A 22,788-nucleotide genomic window follows, 5' to 3' on the forward strand; every position below is an offset into this window, starting at 1 on the left:
GGCTTCAGAAAACCAGCACTTTGATTTTCAAACTTCACCCTTGACGTCAAACACTTCCTTGGTTTCATCTTTTTCCCTGTAATCTCCTCTAGCTCTATAATGCTCCAAATTTTCTGAGGTGCTCATATTATGGTCTCTTGTCTAGTTTAAGTTATCGCACCATTTCTTGGCAGCTATATAAAGTATATAAAGCAGTTGTACAGGGCCCTAGTGAGACCGCACCTGGAATACTGTGTGCAGTTTTGGTCTCCAAATTTGAGGAAGGATATTCTTGCTATTGAGGGCGTGCAGCGTAGGTTTACTAGGTTAATTACTGGAATGGCGGGACTTTCATATGTTGAAAGACTGGAGCGACTAGGCTTGTATACACTGGAATTTAGAAGGATGAGAGGAGATCTTATCAAAACGTATAAGATTATTATGGGGTTGGACACGTTAGAGGCAGGAAACATGTTCCCAATGTTGGGGGAGTCCAGAACAAGGGGCCACAGTTTAAGAATAAGGGGTAGGCCATTTAGAACTGAGATGAGGAAAAACTTTTTCAGTCAGAGAGTTGTGAATCTGTGGAATTCTCTACCTCAAAAGGCAGTGGAGGCCAATTCTCTGAATGCATTCACGAGAGAGCTGGATAGAGCTCTTAAGGATAGCGGAGTCAGGGGGTATGGGGAGAAGGCAGGAACGGGGTACTGATTGAGAATGATCAGCCATGATCACATTGAATGGCAGTGCTGGCTCGAAGGGCCGAATGGCCTCCTCCTGCACCTATTGTCTATTGTCTATTGTCTAAAGCACCTTTATTGTCATCCAAAAACATGTTTTTGGAAGAAATCACGTTACCTATAGCTTTTGCAAGAACTGATGTGCTACAATGCGCTACAATGTAGAGGCTATAACCTGCACTCTGTATTTTCTCCTTTGATCTCTCTATTGTACTTGAGTGTGACATGATTGTATTTATGAATGGTATATCTGATCTGTTTGGATAGCATGCCAAAACAAAGCTTTTCACTGTATTTTGGTATATGTGTCAATAATACACCTAAATCTAAACCTATACCCAGTGTGGTTAGTTCTCAGTTTTTTGTTTGTCAGCCATCAAGTGAACCTCTTTGGAAAGTTCACATTAAAACTGCCATACAAATTAAAGAGTTTTTTTCCAATTAGCTAAAAAGACACAAGTGCTGGAGTAATTCAGTGGGTCCCAAAATGTTCTTCAGAGATGCTGCCTGACCCACTGAGTTACTACAGCACTTTGGGCCTTTTTTTGTAAACCAACTAAGGCAGTTCTTTGTGTCCACACAAAGTGACAGAGTAACTCAACGGGTCAGTCGGCATTTCTGGAGATCCTGGACAAGTGATGTTTCGGGTCGGGGCCCATCCTCGGGAATAAATCTATTGTGTGGGGTGAGAATTTGATCAACTGATAACCAGGAAGGTGTATCTTATCAATCACTGACCCATAGTGATATTATTTGTTGATTATTGCAGCCATATTGATCTTTTAGGCACCTTGATCTATGCTATTGTCTTTTGGACCCTAAAGTTAGAGCAAACAAAGTTTAATTGTAGTTTTAACTTATGTGGTAGTTGTTTTCATAATTCATTACAGCCGTAGGTAATAGTCTCACGAAGTAATTTAAAGTGTAGTTTTTTCTGGCCTCAAACAACATGCCTGTATATTTCGGGTAGGAAAGAACTGCAGATGCTGGTTTAAATCAAAGGAAGACACAAAATGCTGGGGTAACTCAGCGGGGCAGGCAGCATCTCTGGAGAAAATGAATGGGTGGCATCACCCATTCCCTCTCTCCTGAGATGCTGAGTTACTCCAGCATTTTGTGTCTGCCTGTATATTTAATCTTCCTGTGTGGAATTTGGCAGTTCCTATTTTATATCAATCAAGTTATTTAATTAGCTGTATAGTAAATTACTCATTTTCTCAGCATGTTCCAACTTTTTTCTTCCATTTTGTTTCCTCCAATATTACTTTCCCTCTCTTTATGGTGCTATCAAAACTTAAAATTGAATTCACCCATTTTAATTTTGCTCCTTTCTTAGCACTTGTGCTACTTATTTTCCAATCCTTAAATCTAATGAGTTAAACGGAGAAGCTTCTGTCTATCCAATTACTAAGGATGCTGAGGTTGGGAAAAAGGCTTTTTTTAAAACAGCTCTTTAATGCTAACCTCCACTATCAAAGCTTAGCCACTTGATAGATTCATTATATTGTACGGGCTCATTCAGCCCCCCTCTCCCATGCAGATGGTAATGCCTATTTACACTAATCCCATTTGGCAGCATTAGGGCTGTATCTCTCTACACCTTTCTTATGTAAGTACTTGTCCAAATGGCTTTTAATTGTTTCCACCTCCACCGCCTCATCTGGCAACTCAGGTAAGACCGCCATCTCCCGTTGTGTGATTTACCCTCTTCTCCTTTAAATTTCTCCCCTTTCACCTTAAACCTGTGCCTTCTAGATCTAGTTTCACCCATCTGCGGAAAATGGCGGCATATCTATCTTATCTATTTTATCATTTTATGCCCCCCCCCTCCCCCCCCCCCGCTGAACACAAGGATGATATCAGGACCGTATGGATATAGCTTGGGCTCTCTTTCTCCAGAAAAAAGACGGTGGGGAGGAACCTAATTGTGGGGGTGAGGTGGGGGGGAGGGGGGGAAGGGGGCGGGAGGAGGGGGGGGAGGATCTGGTCAGAGATTATGAGATTGATGGGTATCTATTAAAAATACGATCGTTAGCATGGAGTGTTATACGTCACATATTAAAAATCGAGGAGCAGCCTTTGTGCTGTGAGTGTGGTGAGAATAATCTTGACGCAGAAAAGAATGGTTGAGGCAAAGAAAAAAAGTTATCAATGAGGGGAAGCTGAATAAGCTTGCAAGAGAGAAAGGAATAGGAGAAAAGGACATGGGAAGAGAGCCAAGAACTCGTTAGGCTGAAGGATCTATGTCTGTGCTGCAGACTGCGTAATTATGAGTTAGGTGAGAAAAGCAACAAGCAAAAGAAAAATAATTGCCTTCAGAGATTTGAGCCGTGAATGGCTTGCCTTCACTTTGCAATGTTGAAGTCATGGCCACATCCTCTACATTCCCTGTGCTCCAAGCCACCCTTTGACTTCAACCAAAAGAGCCCATGAGCTGTTATAACTAGGCATGTAAAATCATATCTGCAGCTTGAACCATGTTGCTTACTAAGTTGCTAATAACAACTCTTAATGTTCCAGTGAGGCCAACAATACACTTGGGTCACTGGACGGACTGAGCAGATAGAAATTTCTCTGCTTAAATTGTTGGTCTTAAGGATTAAAAAAATACGCAATACCAGCATGAGGAGAAAATCTAAATGAAAGTGGGTGAATTCAATTTTAAATCTAGTTTAGAAAGTAAAATAAAGAAGGAAGCAGTGGAAGAAAGCAGAGAGAAATGGAAAATTAGGCTGGAACTTGGGAGGAAATACGGAACAATTGGCATTTCTTTGAGTAAGAGTGGTGCAAATGCTGAACTTGCTGACGGCTCTTTACTGATTATTTCCTGGTAAGCTTTGATGTTGGACTGCACCCGGAATGCAGCGACAGTGCCCGGGGCTAGGCAGCAGTTCCTCATGACCTGTACTCAAGAACTTGCTGATTGTATGTTAGACCTGGCACAGGAACAGCAACTCCATTCACTGCAATGTAGAGGAGCAGCTGCAGCTATGGACATGCTATTGATCACCTGGCATAATGGCTGTTTCAAAACGGTTTCTGAATCACCATGAGACACAATAAAAGTGCGATATGAAGACAAATTGAACTACATGCTCTTTTAACCCACTTGTTTTTAAATTATGAATGTATCCTCTAAAATGATTGAGGAAGAACCATCACACAATCCTGTTAAGTATCCATCTATTGATATTCCGCATAGAGCCGTACTTAGACCAAGTCAGCCCTTCAGAAACAAGCCCTGCGGCCCACTCTGATCGTGCCGACAACAGAATATCAGTGGCAGTTTCACACACACTCCCATGATAACCTTGGGGGGAATTCCAGTGAAACACCATTGATCTCTCCTTATGTTATTTCCAACATTAACACCACAGCAGGATAAACACAGCAAAGGGAATCCAAGAGAGAAAACCTTATGTGCTTCAAACCCTGCTTAAATTCTACTCTGTGATGTTTCTGCTTGCTTGAGGGAATATTCCCATTAAATTCTCCCCATCTGTGAAGGGGCAATCCTTTCAATTCCTCTATCCCCTAAGCCGACTTCTATCCATAGTCCTACATTTCACAGGATTTATTGTTAAATCACTCATGACTTCACCCTTCCTATCTCTGCAACCTCAACCTGCACTATATCATTCCAAGAGCCCTGCATGCCTCCAAAAAAACAAATTTCACTGTACCTATGTATCTGGAATCTGGAAGCTATGAATCTCATCATAATATGATCACAATGTCTATGAAACTCCAGTCTTAGCCATTTCTAACTTCCATCAGAGTTGGTCTTCAGCAATGAGGGTCTGAATCCATGGAATTCCCTCCTTGCATTTCTCCACCCCTCTTTCGTTCTTTAGGATACATTCTAGATCTTCCGTCTATACATCAGCCCAAATACATCCCTACGTGTCTCAGTGTCAGATGTTGTTTGATAATGCTCCCATGAAGCAGATTGGGAAACTCCAATCTGTTGAGGTCATGACATAAATATCATTTGAAACTTGGCTCACTGAAGGTTGGTTTGTTGAAGATAATGTTGAAAGCACTGAGAGAAAGAAATTTCTAGAATTTACACTGAATATAGACACAAAATGCTGGAGTCACTCAGTGGGTCAGGCAGCATCTCTGGAGAAAGGTCTTGACCCGAAACATCACCTATCCATTTTCTCCTGAGATGCTGCCTGACCTGCTGAATTACTCCAGTACTTTGTGTCCATCTTCAATGTCCGAATGGTTGAGTTAAAGGCCTGGTTTAGCTACACATTGCCCTTGGTTGGCCTATGCATTTAGTTACATGTATTGCTAGGCAGCTGCATCTCCATGGCATTTCCAGCCAGGTCCCACCGTCACTCATTACACTGCACATTGACTCCAACATCACTTTATAACTTCAACTCATGATGCCTGTGTGAATACTTCTGAAGAGGTGTTTCACAATTCATTGACGTGCTGCAAATGTTTTTCCACATTGAGCAACTATCTGCTAAACTATTCCACCAACATGAAAGAGATCAAAGCTTCCTTTTCTTGTCCCATTCATATATTAATTTTTAAAGACGTCTCAGATGCTGACAGTTTTCTTGACCCAGATCTTAAGCCCTGAGAGACTCAACTCGACACATTAGAGCAATGTTATTTTTTAATCTCTGTGCTTCGAATCCTTTTCATCAATCCCTCGTTGGTTTTATGAGAAAGAAAACGTCTTGCGTTTCTAAGGCATATTTTACACCCAAACTGCTCCACTGGTCACAAAGTATTTTTGGAGTTTAATCACGGTTGTGATGTGTCCATTTTGTGCACTGCCGTCCCCCACCAGCTGCACTGTAATAATGACCAGATACCATGTATTAATGGTTTTAGTTGAGGAATGGAAGTTGACCAAAGAACCAGGGAGAATTCTTCAGCTCCTCTTTGAAAGAGTGGGCATGAAATCGCTTTAGTCCACTTGGTCTGAAGCCTCACATCAAAGACAGCATGTTCAATAGTGCAGCTCTCCCACAGTACCTCACTGGGTCATCTGCCTGGATATTCGTTCCTCTCGTCCCTGGAGAGAACCCCCAACCTTCTGACTCAGAACTGTTTCTGTAAGAGGAAACTCGTCTGAAAAAGGGTCCCAACCTGAAACGTCACCTATTCAAAACCCACTCAACCTGAAACGTCACCTAAACGTCACGTTCTACAGGGATGCTGATTGACCCGGTGCGTTTCTCCAGCATTTTGTGTCTTTCCCTAATAAGCCAGCATCTGCAGTTGCTTATTTCTGCCGATTCTATAGCACTTGTTTGGCAATAAGTGACCGAATGTGAACTTTTCCAATGAGGTAAATCCAGAACAACCTCAAATATCAAGGATTAGTGAGCATCATAAAAAAAACATCAATAATATTTCAACAAAGGGCTAAAAATATATGTATTATCAGTGCAGTTGGAACTGTTGTTTATGTGCCAATTAGGACCTTCTCTGCCTGAGCAGCTCTGACAATTTGCTGTTGATGTACTGTTAATGCCACAGTCACAATGTAGTTCAAGAAACCCTCAGCTTTCCCAAGTGAGTATTCAATTTCTTGTCCACCTGCAGGTCATGGGGGAAAGCATCATTCATGATTGTTGTTGTTGATGGGATCTTACCATATGTCCGTTGGCTGCTACATGTTTTCCTGTATTACAACAGTGACTGCATGACGAATTATCCTCAATAGTGGAACAACCGTCCTTCTTCTTTGTTTGCGGGATCTTGCTCTGCGTGAATTGGCCTGGCAAGATTCCTAATTGCTGGAATGAGTCAATGCGTCTTCAGCACTTTAGCATGCCCTGGGGTTGCATCCAAGGTCAGGATCGAACACGGGTCTCTTGCACTGTGAGGCAGCAGCTCTACCAGCTGCATCACTGCGCTGCCCTTAGAAGTATTCTCGGGAATCCCAAGGGAACCCATAGCTCACTCAAACCTTGGGCCCTATGCAGAATATCCATACGTGGGAGTCAATCAGACTGTCGAGCCAAGTGTTGCCACGAGCATCCCCGATCTATACTACTTGAATCCCCCTCTCCCGTGAGAGTGAGTTCCACATCCTCACCTCCTGGGGAAGAACTTTCTATTGCTGCCACATTCTTTCTGTAGTGTGGAATTCTCTATTCAACTTATTAGTTGTTATCTTTAGTTGATGATCCAAGTTTTGACTTGCCCACAAAAGTAATGACTTCCCCACCAACTTATCGAATGTATTCATTATTTTAAAATGTCCAGTCAGCTTTCTACCTTCCTTTGTAAGCAGAAGCAAATGCTGTTGTAACCTGGGATGACCTATACAAGAACATTTCCTTGTACAGTTCCTCCCAAATTACAAGACTGTTGGGTTCCGGAGAACTGTCCGTAACTCAAACAGTTCACAAGTAAGAAATGCAGCTGCCCAGCAATATATGTAAATAAAAGCATAGGCCAACCAAGGGCAATGTGTAGTTAAATCAGGCCTTTAACTCAACCATTCGGATTTGGACACAAAGTGCTGGAGCAACTCAGCAGGTCAGGCAGCATCTCAGGAGAAAACGGATAGGTGATGTTTTGAGTCAGGACCTTTCTCCAGAGATGCTCCCTGACCCACTAAGTTACTCTAGCATTTTGCATCTATCTTCAGTGTAAACTAGCATCTGCAGTTCCTTCCTACACATTCGGATATTGAGTTCCCACTGGCAATGGGAAGATTCCCAATGGCAGAAGATGCCTGCAGCCCCACAGCATCCAACAAATCCATCCCGCCAGTCTTACAAATGACCTTTTGTATGTGCAGGCTGTAGGTAAGTTGTATGCTCATAATCAGGGGAGGCCCCTTACTGAAAATGATGGACGGAAAATGAATAGTTGCAGCCTAAATGGATCAAACGTTTAATAGGCAATGAAACACAAGAACCCACGTAACAGCAGGAATGGCACAGAAGGTTGAACCAGATCTGGCAACAAGAAAGGTCGTGGATGACCTGTGCCTTGGGTCACCTGCCCTCTCCATCTACGGGTTCCAACACTGTTCAAAACCCGCTCAAATCAGCCTTCGGCATGCTCAATGACCAAGCATCCACAACTCTCTGTAATGGAGAAATCAGAATTACCGAGTAAATCCCCCATCTCAGACCTGATCTGCATGTAAAAGCACTGACGGTGAACAGACTTGGTCTCTTTACTGAAGTAAAAAGAAAGCTGTGGGGTAAGCCTTTAAAATGAAGAAAGCTTTTGATAGGACGAAGGCAGAGAGGATGTTTACACTTGTGGGGAGGAGCAGAACTAGAGGCTGCCAACATAAAACAGAACCAAGAAAATCTTGCGGAATTCAGAAGAAACGTCTTTACTCAGAGCGTGGTGATGTTTTGAGGCTCTCCACCGCTGGGAGTGAATAACCGTGGTCGATTTAAGAACAAGATGGATAAACATATCTGGAAGAAAAGAGCAGAGGGTAATGCTGATACACCAATGGGGAAAGACCGGAGCAGAAATGCTGGTGAAGGGCTGGTCTTGTTTCTGTGCTCTATGCCCTGTCTAATCCCATACAAGAGCTGTGTCAGCATTCTGCACCCATCAAATCAATAAATGGCACGTCATAAATGATCACTGATTTGTACTGAGAAGTCAATTGCATTGTGGGACAGACTATCTGACTCACAGATTGTGCTGAGAAAGATGTGCTCAATCTTGCAAAGTTCAACCTTCATTAGAAACTAACGTTCCCTGACTCCTTTACTCTCAGCAACTATTCTAACCATTCCAACGTTACCTAAAGCTCAACCACAAGTGCACAATTCAATTTAACGAAAGGCAAGTTTGGATGTTGCTTCATTATTTTGTCACCCATACTAATTTAATTTTATTTTTATTGAATTTTTATTCACCCGCAGGCCTCCCTAACCTATAAGCTGCAATGCTAATTAATAGCACTCACTCAGTCATTCCGACCTGGTTTGGTAGCTCGAACGCTCAAGAACAGGAGCAGAAAGTGCTGGGCTTTACCCGGTCTGTCGCCGGTACTCATCTTCCCGCCAATGAAGGAAGTGTTCTTTGCTGAACACTTCATTCACTCTACAGGAAGCGTTGCCTCAAGAAGGCAGCTAATATCATCAAAGACCCACACCACCCTGGCCATGCTCTCTTCTCACTGCTACCATCAGGGAGAAGGTACAAGGAACCTGAGAACTGTTACCTCCAGGTTGATAATAGCTTCTTCTCATCAATCATCAGGCTCTTGTACCACCCTGCACCACCCGAACCACCACCCCACCACCCCACCACCGCACTATGTACATTGACTTGCACTATCACCATCTCAATCACCTGGAATATCTGATCATCTATAGTATATTTATTTGTTGTTTTATAGTTTAATGTGCCGGTAAGGCTGCCGCAGGTATTTTATTGCTCCAGTCCCAGTGCATGCGACAATTAAATACCCTTGAGCTCTTCAACTCTTGATAACTGCATGAATATAAGCAGCACTCACAGTGAAATTACTGCTGTGTTTAAAGTAGTGTAAGAAAATAACTGCAGATGCTGGTACAAATCGAAGGTATTTATTCACAAAATGCTGGAGTAACTCAGCAGGTCAGGCAGCATCTTAGGAGAGAAGGAATGGGTGACGTTTCGGGTCGAGACCCTTCTTCAGACTGATGTCAGGGGGGCGGGACAAAGGAAGGATATAGGTGGAGACTGGAAGATGGAGGGAGAACTGGGAAGGGGGAGGGAAAGAGAGGGACAGAGGAACCTTCTCTCCTGAGCTGTGTTTAAAGTAAATCAATCCTCATTGATTACTCATTGAGTACTCCTTTTGGGCACTAAAATATTCTAAAACTACAAAAGTACACTAAAATTGTTATTATTGTAGATAAATTATAATTGTTGTAGATAAAGTCAAAATATTAACATTTACCAATTAACTGAGATTCTTAGAATATAAAAATGCACTAAGATATACGAATTATGCATGTAGCGTACAGGTGCAATCTAAAAATATACTAAAGTGTGCCAAAATATAAATATATATCGAATAAATATGATAAAATAAAACAGTTCTACAATATACAAGACCACAGTAAATGCTACGATTATTTTCATATACTTAAAATAATGTTTAATAAAAATATGCTGAAAATTAACTCAGCATAAATGGGTGGAGATTCAAGACAGCTGCACGATACAGTAATCGCATTGGGTTATGATATGCTTCAAATATTCAGCTCCATTGATTTCAATGCAATGAATCTCCAGAATCGAGTATAATGCATAACCACTGCTGCACATTTCATCTGGGGATCAAAAATGGAGGGGGTCCAATGGATCACGATGCACAAGTCCACAGACAATGAAAGCAAAAAACATACCCAGCATCGCCCTCATGCTGATCGCGACCTTTGTGTTTGGCTGCATCAGGCTGTGCATAAGGCCAAAGCTCATGGGCACCAAGTGTCATTACTTGGTTCTACCTGTCCACGCCGTTGCAAAGGTTGGGTCTGGCACAGCCGCTGCATAATGTACCAGTCAGCTGGATATTGCTGCACCGCCTGCCCTTTGTGGAAAAACTCTTCCAGACCAACATCTTTGACCACAAGCTCACCGGGCAGTGGACTGGACAGCATGACACAACAAGACAAGGAATTGATGGATTCTGTGGGGCGTTTCAGCCTGATCTTCGTGGAGCTGAGTGACTTACTGAGTCATTTCAGAGGCAGTGAAAAGTCCACCACAGGACATTAGATGGGCTTTTACAATAATCAGCCAGTTTCATAGTTGCAATTACTGAGACTAATCTTTTATTCCAGATTTATTTAAATTACCTGAAGCTAACTCCCCCAGCTGTTAAGGTGGGAATTGAACTCACTTGCAGATCTTTTAGTCCAACCTCTTAATTACAGGTCGACTAATATGTACAATGTAATATCAACTCATTACCCTTGAGTAGGCGAATGGACTAAATGATTATTCTTTCTCTATTGCAGGCCCAGAAGTCATGGATAGAGAGAGCGTTTTGCAAGCGAGAATGTGTCCACATCATACCGAGCACGAAAGACCACCACAGGTAACACATCTATCTGTGCAGCACATTGAGGTACAGCTTGCGGCCCAGTACAGGAACAATAGCAAAGACTTTTCATATTTGTGTACAACACAGAAGCAGGCCACTTGGCCCATTGATTCAATGCCTTTGCCTTATAACAATCCTATCCCCCTTTTCTCCAATTATCTCCCCTGACTCTCCGACTAACTATCCCCACTAGGGGTAATTTACAGTCGCACATCTTGGGATGCAGGAGGAAGCACAAGCTGGCAGGGAGGAGGTGGAACTCCTTTCGGTTAGAACGGTGACGCAGCGGTAGAATTGCTGCCTTACAAAGCCAGAGACCCGGATTCGATCTTGACTGCGGGTACTGTCTGTACGGAGTTTGTACATTCTCCTCGTTACCTGTGTGGGTTTTCCCTGGGTGCTTCGGGTTCCTCCCACACTTGAAAGACGTACAGGTTTGTATTTAATTGGCTTTGGTAAAGTTGTAAATTGTCCCTAGTGTGTAGGATAGCGTTAGTGTGCGGGGATGGGTGGCGGCATGGACTCGGTGGGCCGAAAGGCCTGTTTCCACGCTGTATCTGTAAACTAAACTAAACTCACAAGGTCACAGGAACGGGTGATCAATGGTCGGGGGGCAGAAGGGCCTGTGTCCATGCTGTACTGTATCTCTCAGTTAATTGATCTGGTCCATGCCCAGCCTTGTCTCACTTCAGCTCCTTGTTAAAGGGAAATGTAAGCAAACTTCTCTTTCTTCCTGATTGGGGTAGGTGCTGTTGTGGGCGACTAATGGGACAACACGTCGGATTACCCCCTGCCATCTCCATCAGCCACAACGACAGTGGCGAAAGCAGAAGCACAAAGAATGATCTGGAGAAGTGGTCTGTCAGCAAGCACACCCAGCTGAGCCCAACGGATGCCTTTGGCACGATCGAATTCCAGGGAGGAGGACACTCTAACAAAGCGATGGTAACCAGCTTGACTTTGGGAAAGTCGGGGACAAGGGCCTTCAGAAATAGGATGTGTAAAATGTGACCAATCTTTCTCACAACTGACTTGAACGCAGTCAGCTGCGGTTTAATGGGTTAGACTTTCATCTCTGGGCCAAAAGGTTATGGGTTCAAATATCATTACAGAGACCTGAACACTGAAATATAGGCCTGTTCAGATGAGCTGTAGTTATGGCAGCTTTCATGTAGGGCATTAATGTCAGGGCACTGCCTGCCTCTTGGAAGGACATAAGCATATCCACAGCACCAACCATGCTTATTCTTCAGACAGAAACCTTAGGCATCATTTCCTATGGCACAACTATTTCTTCCAAAACTGGCTCATTGGCTGCCCTGAGTGCTTTGAGCAGTCCCAGGGCTGCTAAGGAAGGGCAAGTTACTGTCTTTATCAATAGATGCAGGAAATCCATGCCAAAATGCCCCTGGAGATTACACCTGTGGTGAAGAGACAATAAGTTGTTACACCAAGATATTTGGCAATGCATTGGCTTCCAATATTCTTAATGGTGCCTCAGGTAGAGTGTTTTCAAAAGTAACACAGATTATTTAATTGAAGAAATCAATAAACCAGGGTCATAGCAACCCAAGCACCACAAAGACCCGTGAAATATTTGGGGGTTTGTTTTTGGGATGGTTCCACTAACCCCTAGAGCTCTATCTAACTCTCTTTTAAATTCATCCAGTGAGTTGGGGGAGGGGGTGGGTCCAGAACCAGGGGCCACAGTCTAAGAATAAAGGGGAGGCATTTAAAATTGAGGTGAGAAAAAAAAAATTCACCCAGAGAGTTGTGAATTTGTGGAATTCTCTGCCACAGAAGGCAGAGGAGGCCAATTCACTGGATGAATTTAAAAAGAGAGTTAGATAGAGCTCTCGGGGCTAGTGGAATCAAGGGATATGGGGAGAATCAGGCACAGGTTACTGATTGTGGATGATCAGCCATGATCATAATCAATGGCGGTGCTGGCTCGAAGGGTTAAATGGCCTCCTCCTGCACCTATTTTCTATGTTTCTATCCAGCAAATGGTTCTATTCAATGGATGAACAAGAGTGGGCAACCCTGCCTGACTCCAGGATGGGGAAGCTATCCATTCCTCACCCGTTGATTTGAGGATGGTAATTGAGGTTTGGCTGGGATACCTTAGTCCATCCTCTTGGTCCCATGTAGCAATGTCTGAATTTATGTGCTACTGAGCATCTCAGGCATCTGACCCTCGAAATTGCAACAGCATTTCCACCTATGTTACGTGCCCTTGCAGTGGTGGGATCCTCCCACCAGTGACTTGGAATGTGAATTCTACTGGTGGATCGAGCTGCCACTTAACCATAACATCTAACTATCTACGCCACTTAAACTATGTCAGCCGAGCCTGCATATTACTCCAGACTAACGTCAATATTTAACTGCTACCTGAAATGGTACCAAGTTCAAGGGCAACGTTGGACAGGCAATAAATCTCAGCCCTCCCAGCAATATCTCAGAATGAACTTTGAACAATATAAGATTCCCGCTCCTTACCTCTGTACATTTAAAATTCCTGTTACAACAGTCCACACTTATTTAAGCTATCAATTCATATGTTAAATTTCATTAAATAGTGCAGATGTAATTTTGGTCCCAGTTTGACTGAATAAGAATGATCTTGCTAATGGTGACCAGAACCCATCCAAACGCTGCCACTAAAGTGTACCTCCTTGAATTCTGCTATGCTTTCTTGATCTGGTCATATAGCTGTGGATCTAGAAACATTTCCCATGTAGAGAGTACAAAACATGCCACAAGTTGGTGGCTGCACATTTGTCTCCATTTCCAGTACATAATTCCGTTGACTGAAGAGTAGCAATGTATAGTTAAGTAGACCTGAATGAATTTTAAGTTCGTGGTCATTTATTTCTCGGTACCTGCATATGGAGTCGGACCGTCGTGATGGTGAGGAAGACCATGATCATGAAAGCTAACTCCCTTTCTCTTTCCCTCCTTTGTGTAGTATGTGCGTGTTTCCTTTGACACGAAGCCCGACTTGCTCTTGCACCTGATGACAAAGGAATGGCAGCTAGACCTCCCAAAGCTACTAATCTCCATTCACGGTGGTCTCCAAAACTTTGAGCTTCAACCTAAATTAAAGCAAGTCTTTGGAAAGGGTTTAATTAAAGCAGCTATGACAACAGGGGCTTGGATATTCACCGGAGGTGTGAACACAGGTGAGGAATCGTTCTTTACTGCTACTAGCTAAGCATGATTTTTGTTTCGAAATTCCCCTTGCATTATTATGAACATAACTCTGCTCAGAATATTAATGCAATCTGTCTATTGACATTATCATTTACCCTGTGATAGAAGCAAATTCTTAGTGTTTTAATGCATATGTTTCACAGTTTAGTTTTTCCTTTTTCATTCTTTCCATTTGCTCTTCAGTTTATCCTAACCCCTTTATATTTTCTTCCTATTCTTCACTATACAGCTTTTCCGTTTCCTGTTTTTCCTCCCCCCCTCTCTCTTCCCCCCTCTCTCTCTTCCCACCCCTCTCTCTTCCCCCCTCCCCCTCTCTTCCTTCCCCCCCTCTCTCTTCCTTCCCTCTCTCTTCCTCCCCTCTCTCTTCCTCTCCCCTCTCAAAACTAATGTGCTAAGATTTCACAGAACTGATGGAGATTGACTGCTTAAGGACAGCACAAACACCAGGAAATGTGGACAAACAATTCTGTGGGACGGCTCAGCAAAGATACTGGTGACCTGGGAAATGACAAAACCAAAACTAAACAGGGCCTTCAAAGGAAATCATATGTATTCATGGGAGAGGAAGTCGTGAAACAGGAAGGCCTTGGAGCTGACTGAGGCAGGAATGTTCAGCCAATCACAAAGGAAAGGGACTCCAGCAGATGGACTCCAACAGCTTCATTCGTGAAAGGAAAATAATATTGAGTGAGATCTGTGAACAGTTATGGTCACCATCCTCCAGGAAGTGCTAGGAAGTGGTATTACTGCAGTTAGGTACTTGCTGGCCAGCATGGACATGATGGACCGAAAGTTATTTTCTGTGCCATGTACAGTAACTCTATGAAGTGATATCACCAGGGAAGATTTTTGAGTTTTTTGTTGGGGGTTGAAGGGATTGTAGTTATGAGGAGAGGTTAAACAGCCTGCGGTCTCTTTCATTGGAACAGAACTGACTGTGGGGATTTAACTGAATTGTGTAAAAACTATGAGGGGCATGGGTGGAGTGAACAGGAGGGATCTATTCTGATTATCAGGGAGAGTCATAGAGTCATACAGTGTGGAAACAGGCCCTTCAACCCAACTTGCCCAAGAGAGCTAACTGGGAAATGCAGGCGGAAGGATTACTTTTCATCCAAAGAGCAGTGGGGATCTGGGACTTTTGGACGGGGTTGGAGGCAGAAATCCTCATTGCATTAAAAAAATATTTGTATGAGCACTTCATGTCTGCAGGACTATGGATTGAGTGTTGAAATGTTGGATTAGAGTAAGTATATTTTTCTCTGATCAACATGGATGTGGTGAGCTCGTTTTTTAGAAAATTAGATCTTGAATGTCAAGTCTGCAGATTCTCAGCTCAAACATTTGCAAGCAAGGTCTTGCGTGTTAACTTTTGCCCAGCTTTTCGCAACCTGTCTCAGTATTTTGCCTGGCTATGAACCTTCCATTGAACTGCTTCTGAAGCGGTTTGAAGGTGCTACGTGAATGCACTGTTGCTACTGTGATAGTTGCATGATATGAAACATATAAGATTATTAAGGGGCTGGACACGTTAGAGGCAGGAAACATGTTCCCAATGTTGGGGGAGTCCAGAACAAAGGGCCACAGTTTAAGAATAAGGGGTAGGCCATTTAGAACGGAGATGAGGAAAAACCTTTTCAGTCAGAGAGTTGTGAATCTGTGGAATTCTCTGCCTCAGAAGGCAGTGGAGGTCAATTCTCTGAATGCATTCAAGGGAGAGCTAGATAGAGCTCTTAAGGATAGCGGAGTCAGGGGGTATGGGGAGAAGGCAGGAACGGGGTACTGATTGAGAATGATCAGCCATGATCACATTGAATGGCGGTGCTGGCTCGAAGGGACGAGTGGCCTACTCCTGCACCTATTGTCTATTGTCTATAACAACCAGCTGAGGATTTCCATGGGTCAATGTACCGGAATGGTGCTGCAGTTATGTTTTCCATGGGTTCGTTCTTAGGGGTCATCCGCCATGTGGGAGATGCACTCAAGGACCACGCCTCGAAGTCTAGAGGAAGGATCTGCATCATAGGCATCGCGCCATGGGGAATAGTGGAGAATCAAGAGGATCTGATTGGAAAGGATGTAGGTATCTTACGTTTTATTGTATTATATCGAGTCCAATTTGGAATACTGAATGTTCCAAATAAACACCTGAAAGCAAGGCCAATATAAAAAAAACTCTAAGGTGACTCCATTGTAGAAATAGATTGCTGATATCTAACCTGGTACAGTATTGTGTCACATTTAAAAGCAGGTAGCAAACCAATGTATGAACCAATTGAACTAGTGAAGAACAAATACACTATGCACTACAAATGAACAAATGGGTGGCACGGTGGCACAGTGGTAGAGTTGCTGCCTTACAGCGTCAGAGAACCGGGTTTGATCCTGACTATGGGTGCTGTCTGTATGGAGTTTGTAAGTTCTCCCTGTGGCCGCATGGGTTTTCTCTGGGTGCTCCAGTTTCCTCCCACATTTCAAAGCCATATGGATTTGTAGGTTAATTGGCTTCCGTACAAATTGTGCATTGTCCCTAGTGTGTAGGATAGTGCTGGCGTGCGGGGATCGCTGGTCGGCGTGGATTCAGTGGGCCGAAGGGCCTGTTTGCTGGCTGTATCATAGAGTCTTACAGCATGGAAACTGGTCCTTTGGTCCAACTTGCCCACAACGGCCAACATATCCCATCTACACTAGTCCCACCTGTCTGCGTTTGGCCCATATCCTGCTAAAGCTGTCCTATCGTGTACCTGTCTAAATGTTTCTTAAATGTTGCGATAGCACCTACTGCCACTACCTCCTCCGGCAGCACATTCCACACACCCACCACCATTTGTGTGAAAACGTTACCCCTCAGGTTCTTATTAAATCTTTCCCCCCTCCCTCACCTTAAACCTATGTCCTCTGGTTCTCAATTCTCCTACTCTGAGCAAGAGACTGTGCGTTCTATTCCTCTCATGATTTTGAACACCTGTATAAGATCACCACTCATCCTCCTGCGCTCCTAGGAACAGAGTCCAAGCTTGCACAAACTCTCCCTATAGCTCAGGCCATCGAGTCCTGGCAATTTCCTCGTAAATCTTACCTGCACCCTTTCCAGCTTGACAACATCAACTAAATCACTGAAACTGAAACTAAAACTAAATAGAATTACTGAGTCTGCAATAAACAGAAATAAATTGGATGCTGTATATTTTTATTGAAAAAATTCAATTCAAGATCTTTATCCGGAGAAGTTGTATTAGAAGTATTACCAAAATCATAAAATTACTACGGATCTTTTTAAGATCCAGTAACTTCATGTGAAATAGCCTGGTTTTCTGAACTTCTGAAGCTGTAGATTTATCTTCCTCTTGGACCTCTTATCTTGAGTCAGCTCTCTGAAGACAGTTGAAATGTGTTTGAGTCAATAACATAACTTTGTGGTACTCGTTGATCTTCTTTCAACCAGATGCCTTCAATCCTGAGCTATGCTGAAATCTTGTGGATTTGCAACAAGTCAGTGTTGATTGTTCCATCCGCACCATGCATCCCAACTGTCTGAAGCCAAAGCACTTTACTCAACCATGATGCTGTGTTTCATCTGGAGATGAGCATATAAATCTGTATAGCTGTTTTCATTGAAAACACATAAAATAAATCCAGCTTCACAATATAGGTTCACCACCAATCTTCCGGCACCCTTGGTTCCAGAGCAATGCCGAATTAACTGAGATGAGGAAAAACTTTTTCAGTCAGAGAGTTGTGAATCTGTGGAATTCTCTGCCTCAGAAGGCAGTGGAGGCCAATTCTCTGAATGCATTTAAGAGAGAGCTAGATAGAGCTCTTAATGATAGCGGAATCAGGGGATATGGGGAGAAGGCAGGAACGGGGTACTGATTGAGAATGATCAGCCATGATCACATTGAATGGCGGTGCTGGCTCGAAGGGCCGAATGGCCTCCTCCTGCACCTATTGTCTATTGTCTATTGTCCATTTTGCCAGATCAACAGAGGTCACATAATAATAATTCAACAATAAGTCTCTGACCCACTAATTATATCCCTCGAGTGCCTCTAAAACTCTGTGGACTGCTTGAAACAAATAAAATAAAAATTTAATTTTTTTATAAATAAAAAAATATTTTAATAAATTTAATATTTTATTGTAATTTATTATAATTTATTTTTTATAAATTAGTTAACTAAACAAAGTAAACTATAAACTCTTTCAGGATAGAGGCACATATCACAAAATAGCCTGCGCTACATGCAATGCTCTTGTCATTTTGTCCGGGATAAAGGAGGCACGGACCATCAGTTGTCGGAAAATCAGTGGTGGACCTGTATCACACATCCCTACCTCTGCCTCAATTGTCTTGCTTCTGAAATCCTCGACTTTTCCATAGAACACAGAACAGTACAACAGAGGAACAGGCCCTTCGGCCCACAATGTTTGTGCCGAACATGATGCCTAACTGAACTGATCTCATTTGCCTGCTTGCATTCTCTGTAAATCCATGTGCCTATCTAAAAGCTCTTCAACACTATTGTATCTAATTTAATTACACTCCAGGCTTCTCCCCCTGTTCCCAGTCATCCCCGGTCCATTTTATCCATCACACCTCAGAGCTCACTGGCCCACACTGGCTGCTGTTGAAACAATACTCATTAACTCCTCACACTTGTTTTCAAAGCTCTTCCTGGTCCTACCCCTACCTTTCACGGTAATATCCTTCCAGGCCTATTAACGTTGAGAGATCTGAGCCCCTCTAAATCTAACCTCCAGCAACATTAATTGTCCCTTACTGATGGCCATGCATTCAACTGATGGTGCTCCAATCTTTGAAATTCCCTTCAAAAGCCCTCATCGTCCCTTTTGCTTCCTCTAATACAAAGCACGTGTTAAAGCCATCTCTTTGACCTGAAGAAGGGTCTCGACCCGAAACGTCACCCATTCCTTCTCTCCCGAGATGCTGCCTGTCCTGCTGAGTTACTCCAGCACTTTGTGAATAAATACCTTCGATTTGTACCAGCATCTGCAGTTATCTTCTTATACTCTTTGACCAAGCTGTTGGACACCAAGGTTTATAATGAACTTTTCAGTGGGTCTGTCAGATTTATTGATGATGCTGCCACAAAGCCGCTATATTAATCTGGCCACATGTACTAGCAGTCTGTTGTTGTTAATTAACTTGTCTTCACACAGGTGGTCCGCCCTTATCAAACCATGTCCAACCCTTTGAGCAAACTGACGGTGCTGAACAGCATGCATTCCCACTTCATCCTGGCAGACAACGGCACGACAGGCAAATACGGAGCTGAGGTGAAGTTGCGGAGGCAGCTGGAGAAGCACATTTCCCTGCAGAAGATTAACACTAGTGAGTACTTTAAAGAAAAGACCCAGGCACCGCATTAGTTCTGTCAATTCTCATGTATACAACAGTCAATGGATAAAAATTGTCATCTGTTACTTCCACTAAACCCAGGGAATAGGTGCTTCAGGAAAGTATACTTCAGAAACAGAGTTCAATTCACGTGCATTATTTGCATTACTTCATTGCTGCACACACAAGGATGACATTTGTCCCCAATGTCCTGTCATTAAAATCTCTCTCTCTCTCTCTGTGTCTCTGTCTCTGTCTCTCTCACTTCTCACTTCTTACTCTCTCTCTTTCCCTCTCTTCCTCTCCCCTCTCTCTTTCCCTTCCCTTTTCCTTCTCTTCCTCTCTCTCCCTTTCCCTCCAAGTATCTCCATTTCTATGCTTGAGTCTACTGCAATGTATTCCTTCACCTCTCCACACCCCTACCCCTACTCTTCACATTGAAGGTACCCTGAGCTCCTGATTTATTTACCAAACTGTCCTTACATTTCCTCATGTGGCTCCATGTCGAAAATTGCCTGGTAACACTCTTTTGAGTCCTCAGAAGATTTGTTTATTACACTGAGTTACAACCCTTTTTTCCCACTTCTCTGCAAATTATGTAGCCTGTGTCCAGATTAATGCTTCTGTAACCAGTTCATGCAAGAATACTTGATCACATTCAGTATAAACCAGCATCCGCAGTTCCTTCCTACACATAGAAAATTGTAGACTCATCCTAAGCCAGTGACAAGAGGACCAACATCTAGTCCAACACGGGTTGCAGTACTGCAGTGTGTGGAGGTTGGTCCACCCCTCTAGCTGGGAGATTTAAAAGCATCTGTGATGCAGCTTTGAAGAGATAAAGGAGGGTTACTGAACCATAATATATGTCAAAAAGAGGTGAGCTGCTGGAGTGAAATGGACATATGACATTTGGGATCGCGTCCCTTCATCTAGTCTAGATTTAGGGTCCAGATCTAAAACGCCATCTTCTATTTCCCTCCACCGATGCTGCCGGACCTGCTGAGTGCTACATTAGCAGAGACAATATAGCATATGTCCACACTAATACATTAACAGAAGGGAAGCACCATATGCTCACATCTCTGCAGCAAGGGTGGAGGGCTGCATGCACACGTTATCCACTGACCGAGACAGAGCACCGCATGCACTTATCGCTAGATTGAAGAAAGGCAGAATAGCTTCTGCGTATATCACAATGTCAACAAAAGCAAAGCATCACACTTATTGCATTGACCAAGGGAGTATACCCGAAGCTCACTCTAAACTATGAGAAGGGCATTGTACCAGATATTTACACTAATGCATGGTGTATTAGGGTGGCACACCTTATAGAGTTTCTGCCTCACAGAGCCAGAGACCTGGGTTCGATCCTGATCTCGAATGCTGTCTGTATGGGGTTTGCACATTCTCCCTATGATCGCATGAGTTTCGCCCGGGTGCTCCAGTTTCTTCCCACATCCCAAAGACACGCAGATTTGTAGGTTTATTGGCCTCTGTAAATTGCCCCTAGTGTGTCGGGGTTAGATGAGAAAGTGCGATAACAAGGTTAATGTGTGAACAGGTGATCGACGGTCAGCGGGGGCTGAAAGGCCTGTTCCAATACTGTATCTCAAAACTAAACTAACCGACCAATGTGCATAAAATTTCAGAAGAAAAGTACTATCTGGTTTGATGTGTTTCGAGCAAGCGATTGAGGATGAATCCTGTCTTGGTTTCATCATAAGTGTCTGCAGTGAGAACGTTATTACTGATCTATATAATCAGTTTTCTTATAAAAGGCCTCTTGATCCAGACTGGTGCATTTTCCAAAGAGAGAATTTGTGATATTATAGAATCAATCAAGCTCCTTTTATTTTTCACCCCGCTGATATTTGTCTCATCTTTTCTCACAGTTGTTCTGTATTGTGCAAGCTGGGCTTGTCAAGGGCAGTATGGGGCTCTGCAGAATTTGTTTGACCCTAGGGGATGTTTGAATGGATTGATTTGGGCCTGAATTGGGATTGATGTTAAGACGCACCACTGTGCCCATTTATTGTACACTGTGGGACGTATATTGAAGTGACAGTCTGCAACCAGAGCTCATAGGTTTCATGTAATTGGCAAAAAGAACCAGAGGCAACATAGTGGGAAGATAATTCCACAGCTTTGCTGTGATCTGGAATGCGTTGCTGAAAGTGTGGTGGAAGCCAATTCAATATTAATTTTTAAAGGGGAATTGGATAAGTATAAGTAAAGAAAACATTTGCAGGTTTTGCTGGGAAAGAGGGGACAGAGATACTAATTGGAGCGCGATTTTGACGAGCTGACGAGGCATGACAGACTGCCAGACTCCTGCGCTGAGGTCGTTTCTGGGTATTCCTTTTTAATTAGCAGCCGATTGAGAAGGACATGTTGTAAAGCAGTGACCCAAAAGTTTAATTTATCCAGAACTTTGTCTTCAAAATAGTTACTGCGGCTTGTGAAGACTTGATAATTCAAAGCTGAGGTAGATATATTCCTTCTGGGCAACAGTTTACTTTAGACTTTAGAGATACAGAATGGAGACAGGCCCTTCGGCTGAGTGATTCCCCTGCGACCAGCGATCCCCGTACACTAGCACTATCCCACACACTAGGGACAATCTACATTTTATTTTACCAAAGCCAATTAACCGACAAACCTGCACATCTTTGGAGTGTGGGAGGAAACGAGAGCACCTGGAGAAAACCCACACGGACACAGGGAGAAGGTATAAGCTCCAGACAGACAGCACCCATAGTCAGGATCAAACCTGAGTCTCTGGTGCTGTAAGGCAGCAGCACTACCGCTGTGCCACCATGCTGCCCTGCAGTTACGCAGAGTTAAGGATCCAAGGCCCCTAAATTGTGGTTGAATGAACTGAGTGCCCTCACCTTGTTCGTTTGATATATTAAATATCAAATTCTTTACTCATAGGTTCATAACCTAAGAGGTTCATAGAGATTTCGGTTCATGGGACTTTCTGCCAGTCAATGAAAGATATTACTACCACTACCTATAGTGTACACCAAACGACCCATGGACCCATTGGGTTCCCGTTGTGATGCCAGTCAAGTACTGTGTAATTTCGTCATCTCTGTTAACTCCAAAAACTGCTTGATCACTCCTCTTCAAGGTGTACTTGATCATGTATTGATCACTTCTCCAACTTCAGATAAAAAGAACTTCTTCAACTTCTGATAAAAAGACATCCGAGAGGTATGAACATTGACTTCTCCAACTTCAGATAAAAAGGAGGAACAGCATCTCATATTTCGCTTGGGCAGTTTACACCCCATTGGTATGAACATTGACTTCTCCAACTTCAGATAATTCCTCTGTCCCTCCCTTTCCCCTCCCGCTTCCCAGTTTTTCCACTGTCTTCCTGTCTCCTCCTACATCCTATCTTTGTCCCGCCCCCTCCCCTGACATCAGTCTGA

The 22,788-nt window shown here is 43.3% G+C and overlaps 1 protein-coding gene across 12 annotated transcripts in view; it reads left to right on the forward strand.

Moving 5' to 3' along the window:
- Window positions 1–22,788, forward strand: part of trpm3 (transient receptor potential cation channel, subfamily M, member 3) — a 394,480-nt gene that overhangs the window by 268,475 nt on the left and 103,217 nt on the right. For all 12 annotated transcript variants that reach the window (XM_078395256.1, XM_078395261.1, XM_078395266.1 and 9 more), the window contains exons 2-6: window positions 10,688–10,767; window positions 11,520–11,718; window positions 13,745–13,958; window positions 15,944–16,068; window positions 19,171–19,342. In XM_078395256.1, coding sequence (XP_078251382.1) covers window positions 10,688–10,767; window positions 11,520–11,718; window positions 13,745–13,958; window positions 15,944–16,068; window positions 19,171–19,342 — 790 coding nt within the window. The remainder of the gene's footprint in view (window positions 1–10,687; window positions 10,768–11,519; window positions 11,719–13,744; window positions 13,959–15,943; window positions 16,069–19,170; window positions 19,343–22,788) is intronic.

The sequence above is a fragment of the Rhinoraja longicauda genome, chromosome 3 (genome assembly GCF_053455715.1).
Source record: "Rhinoraja longicauda isolate Sanriku21f chromosome 3, sRhiLon1.1, whole genome shotgun sequence".
Classification (NCBI taxonomy): Eukaryota; Metazoa; Chordata; class Chondrichthyes; order Rajiformes; family Arhynchobatidae; genus Rhinoraja; species Rhinoraja longicauda.